General features: G+C 43.1%; 1 protein-coding gene across 2 annotated transcripts in view; it reads left to right on the forward strand.

Annotated features, from left to right (window-relative positions):
• The first annotated feature begins 4,751 nt into the window (after positions 1-4,751).
• The window catches only part of LOC135054733 (NACHT, LRR and PYD domains-containing protein 3-like), a 58,070-nt gene continuing 43,529 nt past the window's right edge, over positions 4,752-19,292 (forward strand). Inside the window, exons 1-4 of one of the 2 annotated variants that reach the window (XM_063958028.1) lie at positions 4,752-4,869; positions 14,694-14,735; positions 15,807-16,091; positions 16,645-16,683. In XM_063958028.1, coding sequence (XP_063814098.1) covers positions 14,714-14,735; positions 15,807-16,091; positions 16,645-16,683 — 346 coding nt within the window. In that variant the 5' untranslated portion in view covers positions 4,752-4,869; positions 14,694-14,713. Of the gene's footprint in view, positions 4,870-4,898; positions 5,130-14,693; positions 14,736-15,806; positions 16,092-16,644; positions 16,684-19,292 lie in introns of those variants that run through there. The other variant, XM_063958027.1, reaches the window with a different exon arrangement.

The following is a 19,292-nucleotide window of genomic DNA, read 5'->3' on the forward strand; positions in this document are numbered from 1 at the left end:
TTCATACGCATGTGCAGTCATTCGATAATCGTCCACTGTGCAATTTCGGACAACAGTTATCAGGTCTGAATTAGGCCCTTAATAATGAATCTAGGAATGGCCATCGACCATTGATTATTTAAAACCTTTGATGGTCTATGACCATTGTTGAATACTTTTACCATCGATGGGGAAGAACTTGATAGTATCCAACCATCGATGGCATAAAACCACCTGATGGTTTTGGTTTTATTTTTTTCTACAAGGTTCCTGGACATGGATCATAGATCCATCCTCAGGCATGCGCCACAGTAAATAGTAAAGCAGGGATATTCATCAGTGGGTTAAAACATCGATGGTTCCCTTCAGAGCCGGCCCTAGGTATAGGCAAACTAGGCAATTGCCTAGGGCATCTGGTATGCCTAGGGGCACAAGCAGCTTCTGCTGATTCAAATGATATGCGGCATGCCTATATTCTATGTGTAGCATTTTGTATGCAGATACAGCAACAGTCACACATAGTATATAGGCATGCCGCATATCATTTTAATCAGGAGAAGCTGTTTGTGCATCCTAGCCACATAGCAATGCAAATAAGATGCATTTTCATCAAAAACAGGCACCCGATGTTAGCAGAGCTACCAGCTGACTAGCGCCAGGCATATCCTGCTGCATGGTGTAAGATTTATGTATCCAAGCAGATGCAGAGGTCACAGTGTTAGCGGCCGTGTGAGTGCTGTGTGTGTGAGTGGGTTGGTTGTGCAATAGTGTTCAGCATATGTGTAAGGGTCATTATGCGTTTCATGTGTACAATGCATTAATAATGTGCAGCAAATGTGTATAGAAAGGGCACTACTGTGTGGTCTAATGTGAATAAAAAGCAATATGGTATGGTGTAATTTGAATAAGGAGCAATATGGTCTGGTGTAATGAGAATAAAGAGCAATATGGTGTGGTGTAATGTGAATAAGGAGCAATTCAGTATGATGTTATGTGAAAGAGGGGCACTACTGTGAGGAGCAATGTATATAAGGTAAAGTGGTACTACTGTGTGATGTAATGTGAATAAGGGACACTATCGCATGATAAATTGTGAACAAAGTTGCACTACTGTGTAGCATAAGTTGAATTGGGGGTACTATTGTGTGTTCATGCCCCTTCCCAGCAAGAACACATACCTTTTTGGGCTGTGCGCCGAATGTGCACACTGTTCTTATTTAAATTACAAGGGGTAGGAAAACCAAAATAAGGACTGCTATGGGTGGGGGGTGATGGTGCTGGGAAAGGGGTGCAGGGTCAGATGCGGAACTAGCTTTGGTGCTAGGGGGCACCAGCCAAAATCTTGCCTAGGGCATCATATTGGGTAGGGCCGGCTCTGGTTCCCTTTGAAGATAGTTTTGCATCATCGAGGTTAACCATCAATTTTACCCACTGATGGACTTCCCCAGAGATATCCTTGTATCTCATTGAAGTTGGGTATGGCTATTGTAATGGTTACATATTAATGGCAATGTAAAATTTTTATTGTTGCAATTTTAGAACAGGCTCGTGGTTTGTCCTCTTATGAATGTACAGGGCAGTCAAGAGCCGGGATGGGGCCAGGTACTTTACAAGGGGCGTGGTCTAATCACAGGAGGTGTGGTCGTGTACCCTTACAAAAAAATACTGAAACAAATAGTATTTTAAGCACCTCCATGGCCACATTTCAGCCCAGTACACAGCAGCATGTGCTGGGCTGAGGAAAAGAGCCGCAGCTGCTGTTGCTAGGTAAGAGGGAGGGGGCCTGGGCCCCTACTGGACCCTCACTGGGCCCGTCCATCAGACCTGGGCCCAGGTAATTTGTACCCCCCCCCCCCCTCTCTTGGCACCACTGTGAAAGTACAGTATTTCGTGTAAAATACCAGGTACACATCCTATTCACAATTAAAATAATAGAAAGACTGTATAAGAATTCAAAGGCAATATACTTATTGTGGATTCTATATTAAATATAATAAAGTTAAATAATAATTAATGTGGGTGAAATAAATCCTTAATATAGACTATAATTATATAAAACTCTAATCAGTTTATACTGTATATTGTAGTCAGAGGCGTCACTTACTTTGTTTACACCCAGTGTGGCGCCGCAGGAAAAGTGGGTGTGGCTTCTGGAAATGGGTGGGGCTTAGCTGGAGGGTGGAGTTTAGCGGCCCGACCTCCGTTTTTTGTCACTTGCGTGGTTCGGGATTGTTCTTTCTGCAGTGCAGGCTCCTGCTCAGTGAAAGGAGCCGAGTGCTGCACAAAATGTTCCTGTGACTGAGCAGGAGCCGGCATTTTGGTGCGCGTGACACCCGGTGCGGGCCGCACCCCCTTGTGAAGCCACTGATTGTGGTGTACGTATATAATCCCATTTATTTTAATACTAATAAAAAAACAGTGATCTCATGTGTTGTTCTCAATTCTGACAGTCAAAGCTTTCCATGGAATATATATGTATTACCGTCTGTCAATATCCCAACGTCGGCATCCCACCCGTCTGAATGCCGGCAGTGGGGCGAGCGCTATGAGTCTCCTTGCGGGCTCAGTTGCGAGCTGTGCTCGCCACAGAATCTATTCCCACTCTATGGGTGTCGTGGACCCCCACAAGTGGAAATAGCCCCTGTGAGCCGGTATTCCGGCTGTCGCCATTGGCGGCTGTCGGGTTTCCGGTGTCGGTACCCTGACCGCCGGAATCCCGACAGCCGGCAAACTGATTGCCATCCCCTTTCCATATGTCTCTGTGCAGTGATAACAGTAAGATAATAAGGGTGATATGTATCGAACCTTGGAGAGAGATAGCATACCCTCCAACATTTTACACATCAAAATCAGTACAAATTGGAAAAGGGGTGTGGTCATGGGTAAAGGGGGCGTGGCCATACCCGCTTTCATATACTTTCAATGGAAGGTACTGTACCTGCTAAAAAGGTACAGTTTGAGGGTATGGAGATACAGGTTGAGTCTCCCTTATCCAAAATGCTTGGGACCAGAGGTATTTTGGATATCGGATTTTTCCGTATTTTGGAATAATTGCATACCATAATGAGATATCATGGTGATGGGACCTAAATCTAAGCACAGAATGCATTTATGTTACATATACACCTTATACACACAGCCTGAAGGTCATTTTAGCCAATATTTTTTATAACTTTGTGCATTAAATAAAGTGTGTCTACATTCACACAATTCATTTATGTTTCATATACACCTTATACACACAGCCTGAAGGTCAATATCCCAACGTCGGCATCCCACCCGTCTGAATGCCGGCAGTGGGGCGAGCGCTATGAGTCTCCTTGCGGGCTCAGTTGCGAGCTGTGCTCGCCACAGAATCTATTCCCACTCTATGGGTGTCGTGGACCCCCACAAGTGGAAATAGCCCCTGTGAGCCGGTATTCCGGCTGTCGCCATTGGCGGCTGTCGGGTTTCCGGTGTCGGTACCCTGACCGCCGGAATCCCGACAGCCGGCAAACTGATTGCCATCCCCTTTCCATATGTCTCTGTGCAGTGATAACAGTAAGATAATAAGGGTGATATGTATCGAACCTTGGAGAGAGATAGCATACCCTCCAACATTTTACACATCAAAATCAGTACAAATTGGAAAAGGGGTGTGGTCATGGGTAAAGGGGGCGTGGCCATACCCGCTTTCATATACTTTCAATGGAAGGTACTGTACCTGCTAAAAAGGTACAGTTTGAGGGTATGGAGATACAGGTTGAGTCTCCCTTATCCAAAATGCTTGGGACCAGAGGTATTTTGGATATCGGATTTTTCCGTATTTTGGAATAATTGCATACCATAATGAGATATCATGGTGATGGGACCTAAATCTAAGCACAGAATGCATTTATGTTACATATACACCTTATACACACAGCCTGAAGGTCATTTTAGCCAATATTTTTTATAACTTTGTGCATTAAATAAAGTGTGTCTACATTCACACAATTCATTTATGTTTCATATACACCTTATACACACAGCCTGAAGGTCATTTAATACAATATTTTTAATAACTTTGTGTATTAAACAAAGTTTGTGTACATTGAGCCATCAAAAAACAAAGGTTTCACTATCTCACTCTCACTCAAAAAAGTCCGTATTTCGGAATATTCCGTATTTCGGAATATTTGGATATGGGATACTCAACCTGTAGTACCAAGCAATCAGCTCCTGCCAAGTGTAAAGTGACAGGAGGTGTGTGTGTATAGCCCCTATTAGGCTTACCATATTCATACCTCCCAACTTTTCATTTTGGAAAGAGGGACACACGCACGACAAAGCCGCATGCTCCCCCACAAAAGTGGGGGGGCCTAATAAAAAGGGTGCGTGGCTTCGCGGGAGGACCCGCGATCGCGAACTACTCCTCTGTTTTCGTCACTGAGGGGGCATGCCCAGCGCTCTGTGAGCCGCTGGCATGCCCCCTCTCCCTCTGACTCACAGCATCTATTCACCGATGATCTGCTCTGAACTGAGCAGAGCAGCGAGTGTCTGGAGAGCCTCCCAACTGCTCCCAATCACCGCGGGACACTGTGGCCCGCGGGTGGGACAATGAGTCAGTCCACAAAAAATGGGACTGTACCGCGAAAATCGGGACAGTTGGGAGGTATGCCATATTATCCCTTTAAACTGGGACACTCATGAATTACACAGGTTCTGTGGCTGGCTGACTACAAGCCTGCATGTTACCTGGTTTTAATCAGCCACAGAACCTGTGTAATTCATGAGGGTGAGAAAGCTGCCTGACAGACTGTGTGTGTGAGACGCATGCTGCAATGTTACACTGTACAGTGGCTGCAGTTTCCAGGAAGTGGAACACAGACATAACCTACACAGGCTGCAGCTGAGTCACCCAGGGGTACTGTAAGTATAGCAGCTTGGAGTTAGGGAGTGTCAGCCAGTAAGTAGAGGAAGGAGGGGGGAGGTGGTTCAGGCCATACTAGGGTCACAGGCGTAGCAGGAAGCTGAGGGCCTGGCTGCCTTACAGAGGGTGTGCAGTTGCTGTTTGGGCCTGAGCTGCAAATCTAGAGGAAGAGCAATAACATTGCTGTCCCCCTATGCGATGTAACCCACGCAGGGACAGAGAGAGACTACAGTGCAGGAAGGTTACTCCGCTGCAGGAGGTAATATCACACCTGTCACATATTGTATATCTAATACACATCATGCACTGTCAGTTATACACGCAGCTATGTAACAACCGATCCTTATTGTTATTATGCTGTATTACATCACTAATACCTAGTGTTATGAAAGGATTTGACCTTATTTTCTTTAACCCTTCGATGTGATGGCCTCACAGACGTCTGGAGTGTAAACCCTTACGCTATCAGTTACATGCACAAACACAAGCAGTAAAAGTTCACACTGTTTATTTAATAAATTACAGAGTACTATATAGAAAAGAAACATGGGTGTATACAATATGTGCAAGCATATGATTGGATAAATAGAAGTAGCATACGACATTACATGCAGGATATTTTAGTAACACACAGAAGTAACAGTTTTGATCTGGTATGTAATTGTCCTTGAAGATAAGACACACACAAGCCTTATATTATATGAACAGACAAAGGCATCTTGTAGAGAGTGCGTACGTGTCTATTCAAACACATAACAATTCATATAGCATGTTTAACCCTTCATTAGGGAGGTAGAAATATTCACTTTTACACTATACTTATTATAAGGAAATTGATCATATAAAAAGTAATATTTACAAAGCACAGAAGAGGTAACCCTTCAATCCCCTCTTAGAATCATGATTATTATATGACATGATTCTTGAGTGAGGCTCCTTTCTTGTTCCTCCAGTTCTTGAGATATTGGACATAATCGTCGGGTCCTTTACTATCAGAGGAGGTGACAGGACTGGTGGTTATGTCATAATACATCAGGGCCTTATCAATGCCTTTGGAGGTAAGTTTCTTTCCACAGGGAATTACACAATAAACTATAATGCCTACAAGAATTAAAGTTACAAGTATGAATATGCTTATTTGCACAAGAGCCTGTTTCCAATTTTCAAACCACCCAAAATATTGGCTCCATGGGTTATCAATACCTGAATTTTTCTTAAGTTCTATGGATAAGGTTTCTAACTTGTTTATGGCTAAAGTAACCTTACCATTGGGACCAGTGTTGTCAGGAATATATGTACAACAGCCTTCCACCTTACTAATGTAAACACATGTACCGCCTTTTTCTGCTAGGATCATGTCAAGGGCCATTCTATTTTGAAATGTCATTTGGGAAGTGGCTTCTAGCTGTTCAGCTATACCTTTAAGAGCATCTTTGGTATCATTAACAAATCTTTGTTGATTATAATATATATAATTAATCCAGGCTACGTTTTTATTTACAGTTACTATAGGGAACAATGACTCAAAACCCGCAGCCACCTCATCTCTAGCTTTGAACTCATTTGGAACACCTCTTGGGACCCCTATAGCATCAATGTATACGTGGGGGTCAAAGCTACCTCCTGGGAGTGCTCTTTTCTTTCGATTAACAGGAGTATTAGAGGGAGGAGTGGGGTCATCGGTGATCATTAAAAAGGCTGAAAAAACAATTTTCCTGTTCTAGGGGTATATTAAGGGGCACTGTACCTAGGTGGGGCCTAGATTTGCCACAGACATAACAGTTGCTTTTATTGTGTTTGTTAGCACTATACTTCATCCATTCCAACCAAAAATTAATGTCAGAGAAACCAGTTTCAATAGCTAGGGTGTCTTCAAAGGTAGGGTTAGTAATAGCCACCATATCCTTAGAAGTGGCAATATGGGGCTTTAAAGGTTTGTTTTGGGGAGCAATTTTAGGCTGGTATTTTGGGTTTTTATACATGTCCCACAAATAAAACATTTGTCTTGCACTATAGTACCATTCGTCAGTAACACAAATATATACTGTCTCAGACATTCCTGATTTCCTTTTCTGCTGTATGAAATGTTTGTTGTCAGCAAGTTTAGGGAACATGAAATAATCAAGGATGTATGTGGCTACGTGTGTATTGGAGGAATTGTACCACAAGGTGGGGACCCCATCTGTTTGTGTGATGTCGACTTCACATATTGTGAGGTGAATGAGGGCCAGTAGGGCTATCGAGATAGTCCCCAGGATAAAGATAGGGGACAGGTTCCTCATCTTCTTCTGTTCTTCTTTCTTCGCTAGGTGGGAGGTCAGGGCTGTCTGCCCCGGTTCGTACCTCACTGGAATCACTTGCTTCCCTCTCTAGGTCTGGTCTAGGAACCTTTTTTACTCGGGATGCATGGATCCAGGCAGGACTTTCCTCTGTCAGGACTGCTGTCCGGGTAACTGCTACGACCTCTGTCTCTGGACCATAGGTGAAGTCTCCTGGGCTCTTGTTCCTGGGGAGCACCTTCACCACGACTCTGTCTCCGACTTTAAAGGGGTGTGTAGGTTCCTGTGGATTCAAAGGGTTTTTACAAACAACCTCATGTTCAATTTCATTCAGTTTTGTTATCAGGGACCTGACATACTCTTCCCTTATAAGTTCTAGATCTCCTTCCTGTATTACTAGTGGTTTCCTAGCCCAGGGTGTAGGAAAAGGGTCTACCCATTAGTATTTCAAAGGGTGAGTATCCTAGAGTTTTCTGTGGGGTATTCAAGATGCTGGTGTTTAGCTTTATTAGGGTTGTTCCTGAGGCAAGTGATGCATCTGCTAACATACTGGTCCACAAGTGATTTGGCATTAGTAACATAAAAATCATTGGTTAGTAGGAGGAGTGTTGTGGCTTCACCACGGTGACCAACACCACGGCACTGGGCAACGAGCAATTTGTTATCAGGGTAAGTCCAGTCGGAGAGATCAGTATCAGTCGCAGCAGCTTGAAGCTGAGTGAGCAGATGGACGCTGTAAAGGGAGGGACATGCTCCAGTGAGTGCAATGAGTTCTGCAGCTTGCGCGGACTGATAAGGTATTGGTAGGGTTTCCAACACAGTATCAGGGAGGGTGACAATGGCATAGCCAGCCTGGTATGTATTGTCATTGGGCCTACTACATGAGCCGTCAACAAAAACTACGTCTGCGCCTGGTATGGGAACGGGAGACATGTCAAGTCTGGGAGAAGTTTCAGCTTCAATAGAAGCAGCACAGTCATGTAGGTCGGGTGGTTCATCCTCGGGACCTTTCAAGCCTAAAAGGGCATTGAGAATGGGTGCAGGGCCAGAAGAACTAGCAGTGTACTTAATGGTAAGGGTAGGGTTACTCAAAAGGAGTACTTCATATCCACTAAGGCGTTGTGCTGACATGTGCTGTGTGTAAGCCTTTAAGTATTGCCAGGACATCATGTGTGGTGTGGAGTACTGTGATGTGGCCTAAAGTGAGGGTAGTGGCCATTTCTGCAACCATTGCACAGGCTGCCAAAGCCCTGAGGCAGGCAGGCATACCTTGCACAGACACTGGCATGATTTTGGGAAAAAAAAATGCCACGGGGCGCAACTTCCCTCCATGAAACTGTGTGAGCACCCCCGCCATGGTTTTACAATTGTCCCTTGCATATAGATGGAAAGGTAGTACATAATTGGGGAGGCCAAGTGCCGGACTTTTCATCAACATACATTTTAAACTTTCATATGCAGTTAACATTTCTTGTGACCATTGTACAGTTTTAGGTTTGTCCTTCAGTGTGGCTTGTCTCAAAATGTTATCACAATAAGAGCAATCAGATATCCACTGTCTGCAGTAATTTACCATACCCAGGAAGGACAGTAGTTCCCTCTGGGTAGTTGGGGTGACCAGGCCCAATACAGACTGTATGCGTTGTGGACTGACTTTTCCTCTCTCCCTGAGTGAGCACAAAACCTAAGTAATCAACATGCTTTTTACACCATTGCATTTTTATTTTGGACACCTTGTGTCCACATTCACAAAGCCAGTTTAGTAATGAAACACCATCCTCTCGGCAGGCCTCCTCAGTTTTACTACAGAGCAGCAGATCATCTGCATACTGTAGCAGGACTGAACCATGGTGAGGTTGCCAGGGCCTCAATGTGGCCTGGAGACAACAGGTGCGTCAATAATCTGCACCAGGTAAGTTGTTTACCCTCAAAAGAAAAGGCAAAAGTAATTGTGTCTGTGAATCTACAGGTATGCTGAAAAAAAAAGGCATTCTTCAAATCAATTACAGAGAACGCAGCATCTGCAGGGATTGCAGAAATGAGTGAGTTTACATCTGGAACAATTGGTGCAATTGGGACAATTAGCTGATTGATTGCTCTGAGATTCTGTACAAATCTTATACTACCATCAGCTTTGGCAACAGGGTTCACAGGAGTACAGTATGGTGATACAATATGTCTGAGAATACCCTGTTGTAAGAATTGCTGTATCATGGGGCGGAGACCTTCTATCTTTTCTGGTGAGAGGGGATACTGCATAAGTCAGAACACAAAACACTGGTTGTTGCATCGCTGTCCACTAAAAAGGGAATTTTACTTCCATTTATAATAAGTGGCAGCAGAGGTGAATCTTTACTATGACGGGAGAGTTGAATAAAGGCTGGGATACCCTCCTCCGGGCCCCGTCAGTGCACGGGGTCTTTGGAATCTTCCCTGACTGCGGGGTTGGTTCTGTCTGTCAAAGCGTCTGGGGTTCTGATAGTTATGAGTGAGTGGGGAAGTGAGTAAGCTTTCTGAGTTAAGCAAAGGTAAGCCAGCGTCATCTGTCCAGCAGTCCTTAAACCTTTTTCAAAACGCAGTAACAGACTATGAAGGTTTCTGTTTACAAGCTACAGCGACAGGCAAAAAACACAGGCTTTAAAGACTTCCTTTCTTGTGTATAGCTGCGTCCTTTGCAAGCTTTGCGCAAATAAGATATACAGCCATCGAGGGTAATAGTGGGCTTGGGACAGTGTTTTACTATTATCTAAACTCTGGGTTACTGATGCGTTAGGGACAGAGCTAGTGGAAGTTGGAGGCGATCCCATTTAGTGTGAAAGGGTTACTGCTGCCAAGAGATTTGTGTCTCTGAGCGCAGGATACATTGGAATGCAAGGGGGGGAGGCGAGAGGGATTTTCAAAGATTTACAGTTCTCTGCAGTTTCGCTTCTGTGCTAAACTGACATTTTTTTTCTTAAATCTCCATATAGAAAAGGTAATTACTGCCTTCCCGTAGGAATGGGTCCTGTCCTGCTTTCTCTGTCCATCCCGCTAAATTATCCACCCATAGGTTAACTAAATAATACTCTGAGGTAGAGTTACGGGCAACATACATCTTGCATGTCTCACCAGGGAGGGGCGGGGGATATGCAGTTTTTTACTCTGACTAGAGCCCATTGTCAGACAGTAATATAAATCAACAGTACAACTTTTAAAAGAAAATTATCTAAAATATACAACACTCTACTTATACATGCATCAGCTTAACCAGTTAATTAGTCATTGACAATATCACAATATTATCTGTATAATGAGAACATGAAATCTTTTGACGGGTACGCTTACCTTCGTACAAGATGTCAGAAAAATACAGCGTTTTAGACAGGAAGCAAGAAAAGTGTTTGAGCATAGATATCTGGCAGACGAAAACTTACCAGCCGTCTGAACCAAATATAAGAACTTATCTCACTACAACATACAAAAATATATAGGCGATCAAATCGGGGTATTCTCTACGTTACGTATAGACCCCAGGTCTATGTTTTTTTTTTTTTAAGTATCCCAGATACTGACGTCTTTGGAGAATTGCGCTTGGACCCCGGGTCCTTTCTCAGACGTATTCTTTAAGTCCCAGACATTAAAGATTCTATGGTATCCCTGATACCTGTTTTATGTTTTACATAAAACTTCGTAATATTAAGTCCCGGACTTAAATATTACCTTGTCACGTGTTCCCGGAACACTGACACGGATTCAGCTTCAGTGTATGACCGCAATCCTGTATGGCAAAGACAGACAATAAATCCTCTATCTTTATCATTCAGGGACGATCACTGAATCGCGGACGTAGCCCCCAGCTGAAAGGATTTGACCTTATTTTCTTTAACCCTTCGATGTGATGGCCTCACAGACGTCTGGAGTGTAAACCCTTACGCTATCAGTTACATGCACAAACACAAGCAGTAAAAGTTCACACTGTTTATTTAATAAATTACAGAGTACTATATAGAAAAGAAACATGGGTGTATACAATATGTGCAAGCATATGATTGGATAAATAGAAGTAGCATACGACATTACATGCAGGATATTTTAGTAACACACAGAAGTAACAGTTTTGATCTGGTATGTAATTGTCCTTGAAGATAAGACACACACAAGCCTTATATTATATGAACAGACAAAGGCATCTTGTAGAGAGTGCGTACGTGTCTATTCAAACACATAACAATTCATATAGCATGTTTAACCCTTCATTAGGGAGGTAGAAATATTCACTTTTACACTATACTTATTATAAGGAAATTGATCATATAAAAAGTAATATTTACAAAGCACAGAAGAGGTAACCCTTCAGGTTACCACCTCATCCCTTTAATTCTGCACTCAAATTAATAACACAGGTTCTGTGGCTGATTAAAGCCTGGTGAAATGGAGTCTTGAAGTCAGCCAGCCACAGAACCTGTGTAATTAATATGTGTCCAGAATTAAAGGGATGAGGTGGTAACCCTACTAATACCTCCTAATTCTGCCATGTGTATACACAAACACATTCATGTAATAACAGATCCTTATTATTCAGTATATGATATCACTAATACACCTCATTCTGTAATATGTATACATACTGTAAATGCTTCAATGTAATAACTAATCTGTATATTATATCACCAATGTACAGTATATAATGCACATACACAGCAGTGTCATAACTGACCTCCATGACCAGTGGCGTAAGTTCATCACAGTTGCCTGGAGGCAAGATAAATATTGGTGCCCCCATATTTCCTATACAGGTTGAGTATCCCATATCCAAATATTCAGAAATAAGGAATATTCCGAAATATGGACTTTTTTGAGTGAGAGTGAGATAGTGAAACCTTTGTTTTCTGATGGCTCAATGTACACAAACTTTGTTTAATACACAAAGTTATTAAAAATATTGTATTAAATGACCTTCAGGCTGTGTGTATAAGGTGTATATGAAACATAAATGAATTGTGTGAATGTACACACACTTTGTTTAATGCACAAAGTTATAAAAAATATTGGCTAAAATTACCTTCAGGCTGTGTGTATAAGGTGTATATGTAACATAAATGCATTCTGTGCTAAGATTAGGTCCCATCGCCATGATATCTCATTATGGTATGCAATTATTCCAAAATACGGAAAAATCCGATATCCAAAATACCTCTGGTCCCAAGCATTTTGGATAAGGGAGTCTCAACCTGTATTAACAAATATGTGTGTGTGTGTGTGTGTGTGTGTGTGTGTGTGTGTGTGTGTGTGTGTGTGTATATGGTGTGTTCTGAAAAAAAATGTATATACTGTATTTATACATTTAATTGTCTTTTATTTTCAATCACTCATTTCTTAGCAGTCATACCCAGGATTAGAACCCATGACCTTTTACACTAACAGCAGATACTTTACTGATGGAGTTATTTGCTCCTGTACAGGAAGCATGAGAATTCTAACTATATGAAGTTACGTGTAATTGTCAGAGAAGTAACTTCATATAGTTAAATTCTCATATTTCCTATACAGGAGCAAAAAGCTTCATCAGAAAGGTGTCTGCTTCCAGTGTAATAGGTGGTGGTTTCTAATCCTGGGTGTGATACTTGTAAAATGTGTATATTCAGTATAATAAAGAGGGTGTGATTTGTAAGGTGCAGGGACCAGTGAGGAAGTCGGCCACTGAAAAGACAGTGGCAGCTATCAATTAACTTAATTAAATGGTGTCACGGAATGGGAGGAGAGGTGCCCCCCTTCAGAGCAGGAGCCCGGCGGCAGATGACTCCGTTGCCTCCCAGAGGTCTGCCTCTGCTCATTACGTTTTATGTTATAATCTACATCATAAACTTTACACATAGCCATGAAATAACTGATCTCTGATATTATACAGTACTACATCATGTGGGCATCATTTAGGGCAGGCATGTCCAAACTGCAGCCCTCCAGCTGTTGAGAAACTACACATCCCAGCATGCCCTGACACACCTTTAGCATTCTCTGACAGCAAAACTGTGTCAGGACATGCTGGGATATGTGTGTTTACAATCAATGGTGAAATGACAAGTGAATATCGATGGTTGCAGACTATGCAATGAATAACCATTGATTGTTTCACCAACCAATAGTCATCCCTATTCTTTCACTGACTGGACCGTGCACCGATCAGCACTTGGGAGTATCATGGGTGTCAGGGGGGAGGAGCAATGGTCAGTGTCTTGGCAACTTGCTGGAATAAAAAAAGAACCAATGGGTGGTTCTGTACCATCGATGGAGGTAAACAATCTGGTTCTCCCCCATCGATAGCAAAAGTATTTACCATCGGCCACAAACCATTGATTTGGAATCATTGATGGTCGATTGCCATCCTTATTTAGTGGTCTCCATTTAGTTCGGAGTGATGCAGTGCACAAATCACCCGCACTTATGATAGCTCTTAATTTGCATCTTGTAATATGCACCCCTATGGGGTAACTCTTTGAACGTAGTCTCATGCATGCTCCTTTGCCTAGATCAAATCAGGGGTATAAAATAATCGTCACCCTCATTGCTATTTTGGAGTACTGCGTCTACAGCAGGGCCGGTTCCGGGGCTTCTAGCATCATACTTACAAACTTTACGTTACGCGTCTAGTTTCCCTTTGTGGAGAGGACCTTTGCTGTGCGGTGCGCGATGACGTCATTGCGCACCGCACATCATTTCAGTCTGTACAGGGGGCGTAAATGACCACGCCTCCTGTACAAAGCCACGCCCCCTAATGCCTTCGGCCAGCTAGTGCCTGATAACAGAGAACAGGTCGTTCTCATTTGGTCTGTTTATTTGGCCCTCAGGCCAAGGGACCAGTGGTAAGCTTTGGACGTCATATAGCAATTTAACTTTTAAGGGGAATTACCAATAATGACTGAGGGCAAGATTAAGGTTCATGGGGGCCCCGGGAAAAACTAATTTGTGGGACTCCCCTTTTTCATTGTCAATAAGGTATGCTGGCGATGGTATTAAAAAATATAATATACAAATACTCCCAGCACAACAAATGTGTTAAACACACAGTAGTGCCCCCTGTTCACATTATGCCACACAGAACCCCTGTTCAGATACACCAAAGTGCCCCCCCTCACACTTATGTGTGGGGGCTTGGTATGACTTTAAGCTATTCACAAAAATGGCAATACAGTAGGTTAGAAAATATATGTGTGTGTGTGTGTGAGGGGGAGGGGGCACTTTTTAACCCTTCGCTCTGGGAACAGTATTATCTTCAGGCGGCACTGCCGGCACCACAGAGTGCTGGAAAACTAAACGAGAAAAAACCCACGATGAACGAGCGCAGGGACGTGCATTGTTCATCGCTGGTGCCTACACGCTAAACGACATTAACGATCTATCGTTCACTTATGAACGATATCATTCATATCGCCCATGTATGTCATCAAGTGTGTAGGGCCCATAACAAAATATTGTTCCGATGCTTTGAAATCGTGCAATCGTTACAATGTATGGCTAGTTTAACAAGGATTTATCTGGAATAATCTGCTTTTTTTGTCTTCTACTAGGAAACGTTCAATCTCCTGTCATGGAAATGTCATCCATTCTAGGTAAGTAGCATCGGTTCTAACCATTCATTACAGTAAAAGTAAAACTATTTAAATCCATAATGATCAGCAAGTCCATAGAGGAAGCTCAGGGATATAGTGATTTTGTGTAACGTTTGTGGTTTCACTCATTTGCCTCATGGTTTTTTTGCTCACCATCCATAAAGTAGCTTGTCCTCATGCATGTCGTACATTGCACACCAGCCATAGTACAATCAGACCCAGAAAACGTTCTACCTTCATACTGTGATAATTCCCCCCTCCCCGTATATGAGAAGACGTTCTGTAAGTGCCTTTGTATGTGTCCAACTGCAACTTTTTACTTCGTCCTACTTCAGTGCTTTTCAGCATTGCCTTTATATCATCAGGTAGACCAGTTTGTTAATGTTCCCCCTGAGCTAAGCATCAGAGCTCTGATGTGTTCCCCAGACTGTCCGTTACATGCCGTACACCAGGGCAACTTAAATACAGGTTGAGTATCCCATATCCAAATATTCCGAAATACGGAATATTCTGAAATACGGAATTTTTTGAGTGAGAGTGAGATAGTGAAACCTTTGTTTTCTGATGGCTCAATGTACACACACTTTGTTTAATACACACAGTTATTAAAAATATTTTATTAAATGACCTCCAGGCTGTGTGTATAAGGTGTATATGAAACATAAATGAATTGTGTGTATGTACACACACTTTGTTAAATGCACAAAGTTATTAAATATATTGGCTAAAATGACCTTCAGGCTGTGTGTATAAGGTGTATATGTAACATAAATGCATTCTGTGCTTAGACTTAGGTCCCATCGTCATGATATCTCATTATGGTGTGCAAGTATTCCAAAATACGGAAAAATCCCATATCCAAAATACCTCTGGTCCCAAGCATTTTGGATAAGGGATACTCAACCTGTATATGTCTCTGATGATATAAAGTCAGGTCTGAGGCACACAGACGGAAGCCAAGAAGATAAAAGTAATGTACTCCGAGTTGCAGCAGGACATTTATATGGCAATCAATGTAAGTAGAAGGCGTTTCTCAGTAACAGTTATAGGACATTACTCTCTTCTCATTAGGTACAGAGTATTGGGGGAGAAAAACGACTGGAGACGTTCTTTACGAGGCTCTGGAAAAGCTGACCGAACATGAATTAAAACAGTTTAAGGACGTGTTGGCTTGTCTGCCCACCCGAGTCCCCATCCAGCCTGAGCGGCTGCAGAAAGCGGATTTTCTCGGCACAAAATACATTCTGCTTGATGTATTTGGAGAGGAAGCGGCGCTGGATGTTCTCATACGGGTCTTCAGGCTGATCGGTCTTACAGAACGCGCAGAAGATTACCAGCATGAAGCGATCAGTATCGGTAAGCACATGGATAGCAGTAGTCCAATCAAAGGGTTTTGATGTCCTCCTAGAGGTCTTTAAGAAATCCCACCCCACAGCCTGAGGCTTTTACATGGTCACAGAACCTCTAAATGACTTCTGATAGCCGTATAATTTATTGGGGTATATTCAATTGAAGTCAGATCCTGACAGAGTGGATCCGACACGTCTCTATTCAATAGCGGGCCGTTTCCGCCCGTTTCCCTTTCCCATTCCGACCATTCAATTCCACCCTCCTCTATGGGCAGAAATAAATGGTGGAAAACGGGCCGTTTTCGACCGCGGTGAGATTCCGCTCATCCGTGTGTTTTTTCGACTTGTCGGAATTTCCGACAGGGTGGAAGAACGGCAGTTCAATTGTAATGTAGCATATTAGGGTATTGGGAATTACCTCCGTGTCCTGTATAAAACTGGTCACCTGCTGCCTCGTCCTTTTTATCTCCTCAATGAGTTCTATTCCTATCATTATTACTTACACCGGGGTAATTGTTTCCTTTACTAATGATTATACTCTCTCTGTTTTGTCTTTTCAGTGAAAACCCAGAAGTTGTATTTAAGCAAAGCACTCGAAGGCAAGTGAAATATTTTCTTTTACATACTCTGATATGAGGTCCTGTTTATAAGCCTCTGCTGGTTGTCTAAATGGTGACTGCCAGGGATGGACTGGGCTCCTTTTCAACTCTGGCATTTGTGGGGGGCACGGCCACTGCTCACAGGGAATTGTCACAAGTCAGGGCGTCCTGGCTTCATGTCATATCCCCATCTTTCTTTGACACAGCCAAGTCAGGTGGGGGTCAAATAGAGTGCCGCAAGGCTGTGCAGTGCACGGCCACCCCTGGTTTTCTGTGTGGCTTGGCCGACCCAACAGGCCAACGGCCCTTCTGGCATTTGCATCTGCATATCCCCTGGTTGACCTGCCGCATTTCAAGCTAAAGTGACCCCATCTATGCATTTACATCTGTGACCCATTTGTTTTCTCAAGCAACCCTTTATTCTGTTGCTCACTGCAGACTACCATATTTCTGAGAAAAATGTCCCATGTCACCGTCTATGTTAAATAACTGCCTTTTCAGTATAATGTACATAACAAGGACTTTTTTTTTCCTCCCCAAGTTTTTTAAATAGATGGAAGTTAGCATTATAATAAAGAATATTCTCTCTCTTATGTAATATCACCCACTGAGAAAGACCTCACCCTAGAATTCCCATGTGTCCCAGCCCATGCAGTTCCTCTTTCCTGCCTGAGGTGTCACTCTGTGCCCTGGTGCTTCTAGCACACTCTGGTCTGTATCTAAACTGAGATACTGACCAGTGTGTGCTAGAGGCACCAGAGCAGAGAGCGACATCCCAGGCAGGAAAGAGGAACTGCATGGGCTGGGACAGACGTAGGGTGCTAGAATGAACACTACAATAAATGCAAAACATGATGCATTTAGTCTGAAAGCAAACCTGGTTATACTCAAGTACAATACGCACATGCTTGGGTACATGTTATGGTTACACAGCGTGGCATACATCTCAGGAAAGCACTATAGAGTGGTGAAGTCCTCTCTCCAGATTTTTGCATCGGACACATGACTATGCACATCTATGTAACATTCCAACCACTTGCCCACATATGCAGCCCACTGCCACCATGCACAACTAGTGGGTGTGGTATACTTATGATGTTCATCATGTCAGCATGCCAGGCATGTCGGCATTCATCACATGGACACTGATTAAATGTTTGCTATGACTGGAATGCCGACAAGATGTACCTAATGGTCTGGTGTTGACTTAACTGGTACGTTGGTGACATCAGGATGACATCCATCAGATCTTCATAACTATCCCCTCCTGCAGCCTTACCCTCCTTTGCTGGTATGTACTGAATGTCAACATTGTAGACAGTCTGCACATGTTGACATGTTCAATGGCGACATTATGACTAAATCCCAAACTGACACGTGGACAGTTCCCTGCTTACTCCTGCATGCTACGACTGCAGCTAGTAAACAGCTTGGTTATTAATGCCCCTCCCCCCCTCCCCCATCTCTTATTGCCAACAGTAAGCCACATTTGGTCATAGACATGTTCTGTAGAATAGCTGCAGCTTTTACCAACCTTCCAACTCCCATTGCCACCAGGAATTAGTGATGAGCGGATTCGGTTTTACTCGGTTCTCAAAACGGCATCTTATTGGCTCACGGATGTCACGTGTTTTGGATAGCCAATAAGATGCCGTTTTGAGAACCGAGTAAAACCGAATCTGCTCATCACTACCAGGAATCCACCAGTGGACATTGCCACATTCTGTAGAATAGCTGCAGTTTTTACCAACCTTCCAACTTCCATTGCCACCAGCAATCCACCAATGGTAATTGCCACATTCTGTAGAATAGCTGCAGCTTTTACCAACCTTCCAACTCCCATTGCCACCAGGAATCCACCAATGGACATTGCCACATTCTGTAGAATAGCTGCAGCTTCTACTAACCTACCAACTCCCATTGCCACCAGGAATCCAAGGTTGGTCATTGCCACATTCTGCAAAATAACTGCAGCTTTTACCAACCTTCCAATTCCCATTGCCACCAGGAATCCAAGGTTGGTCATTGCCACGTTCTGTAGAATAGCTGCAGCTTTTCCCAAACCATCTATCTCCTATTAATAAACAGAACGCAGTTAGACTCTGTCTAATAGCTGCAGCCAATACATATAACTGCCAGCTAATACTGCCAACAAGGAATACTGATTATTTTCAGGTAGCTTTGTGTTATGCACACCAGTGCCTGCAGGAATGTACTGGTGTCAGAACTGTTATGCACTCCAGTGCCTGCAGGAATGTACTGGTGTTTGAGCTGTTATGCACACCAGTGCCTGCAGGAATGTACTGGTGTCAGAACTGTTATGCACACCAGTGCCTGCAGGAATGTACTGGTGTCTGAACGGATAGGTATGCAAAACAAATGAACTCACAGACAGACTGGGGAATATGACATTACGTACACAGAAGGTGATAGGGTAACAAAATACACACAAAGTGAACAGAGAAGCCCAGAGGCTAAGAAACTGGGTGTCTCCCTAGTATTAGTAATGCTCAGATGGGAAAAGCAAGATGTTGTGTTTTAATACGTAGAGAACCCGAAATGCTGTTGCTAAGGGCAACAGCAAAACCCTAAAGGGTTACCAACGGGTG

This window comes from Pseudophryne corroboree, chromosome 3 (assembly GCF_028390025.1).
Source record: "Pseudophryne corroboree isolate aPseCor3 chromosome 3, aPseCor3.hap2, whole genome shotgun sequence".
NCBI classification, from domain to species: Eukaryota; Metazoa; Chordata; class Amphibia; order Anura; family Myobatrachidae; genus Pseudophryne; species Pseudophryne corroboree.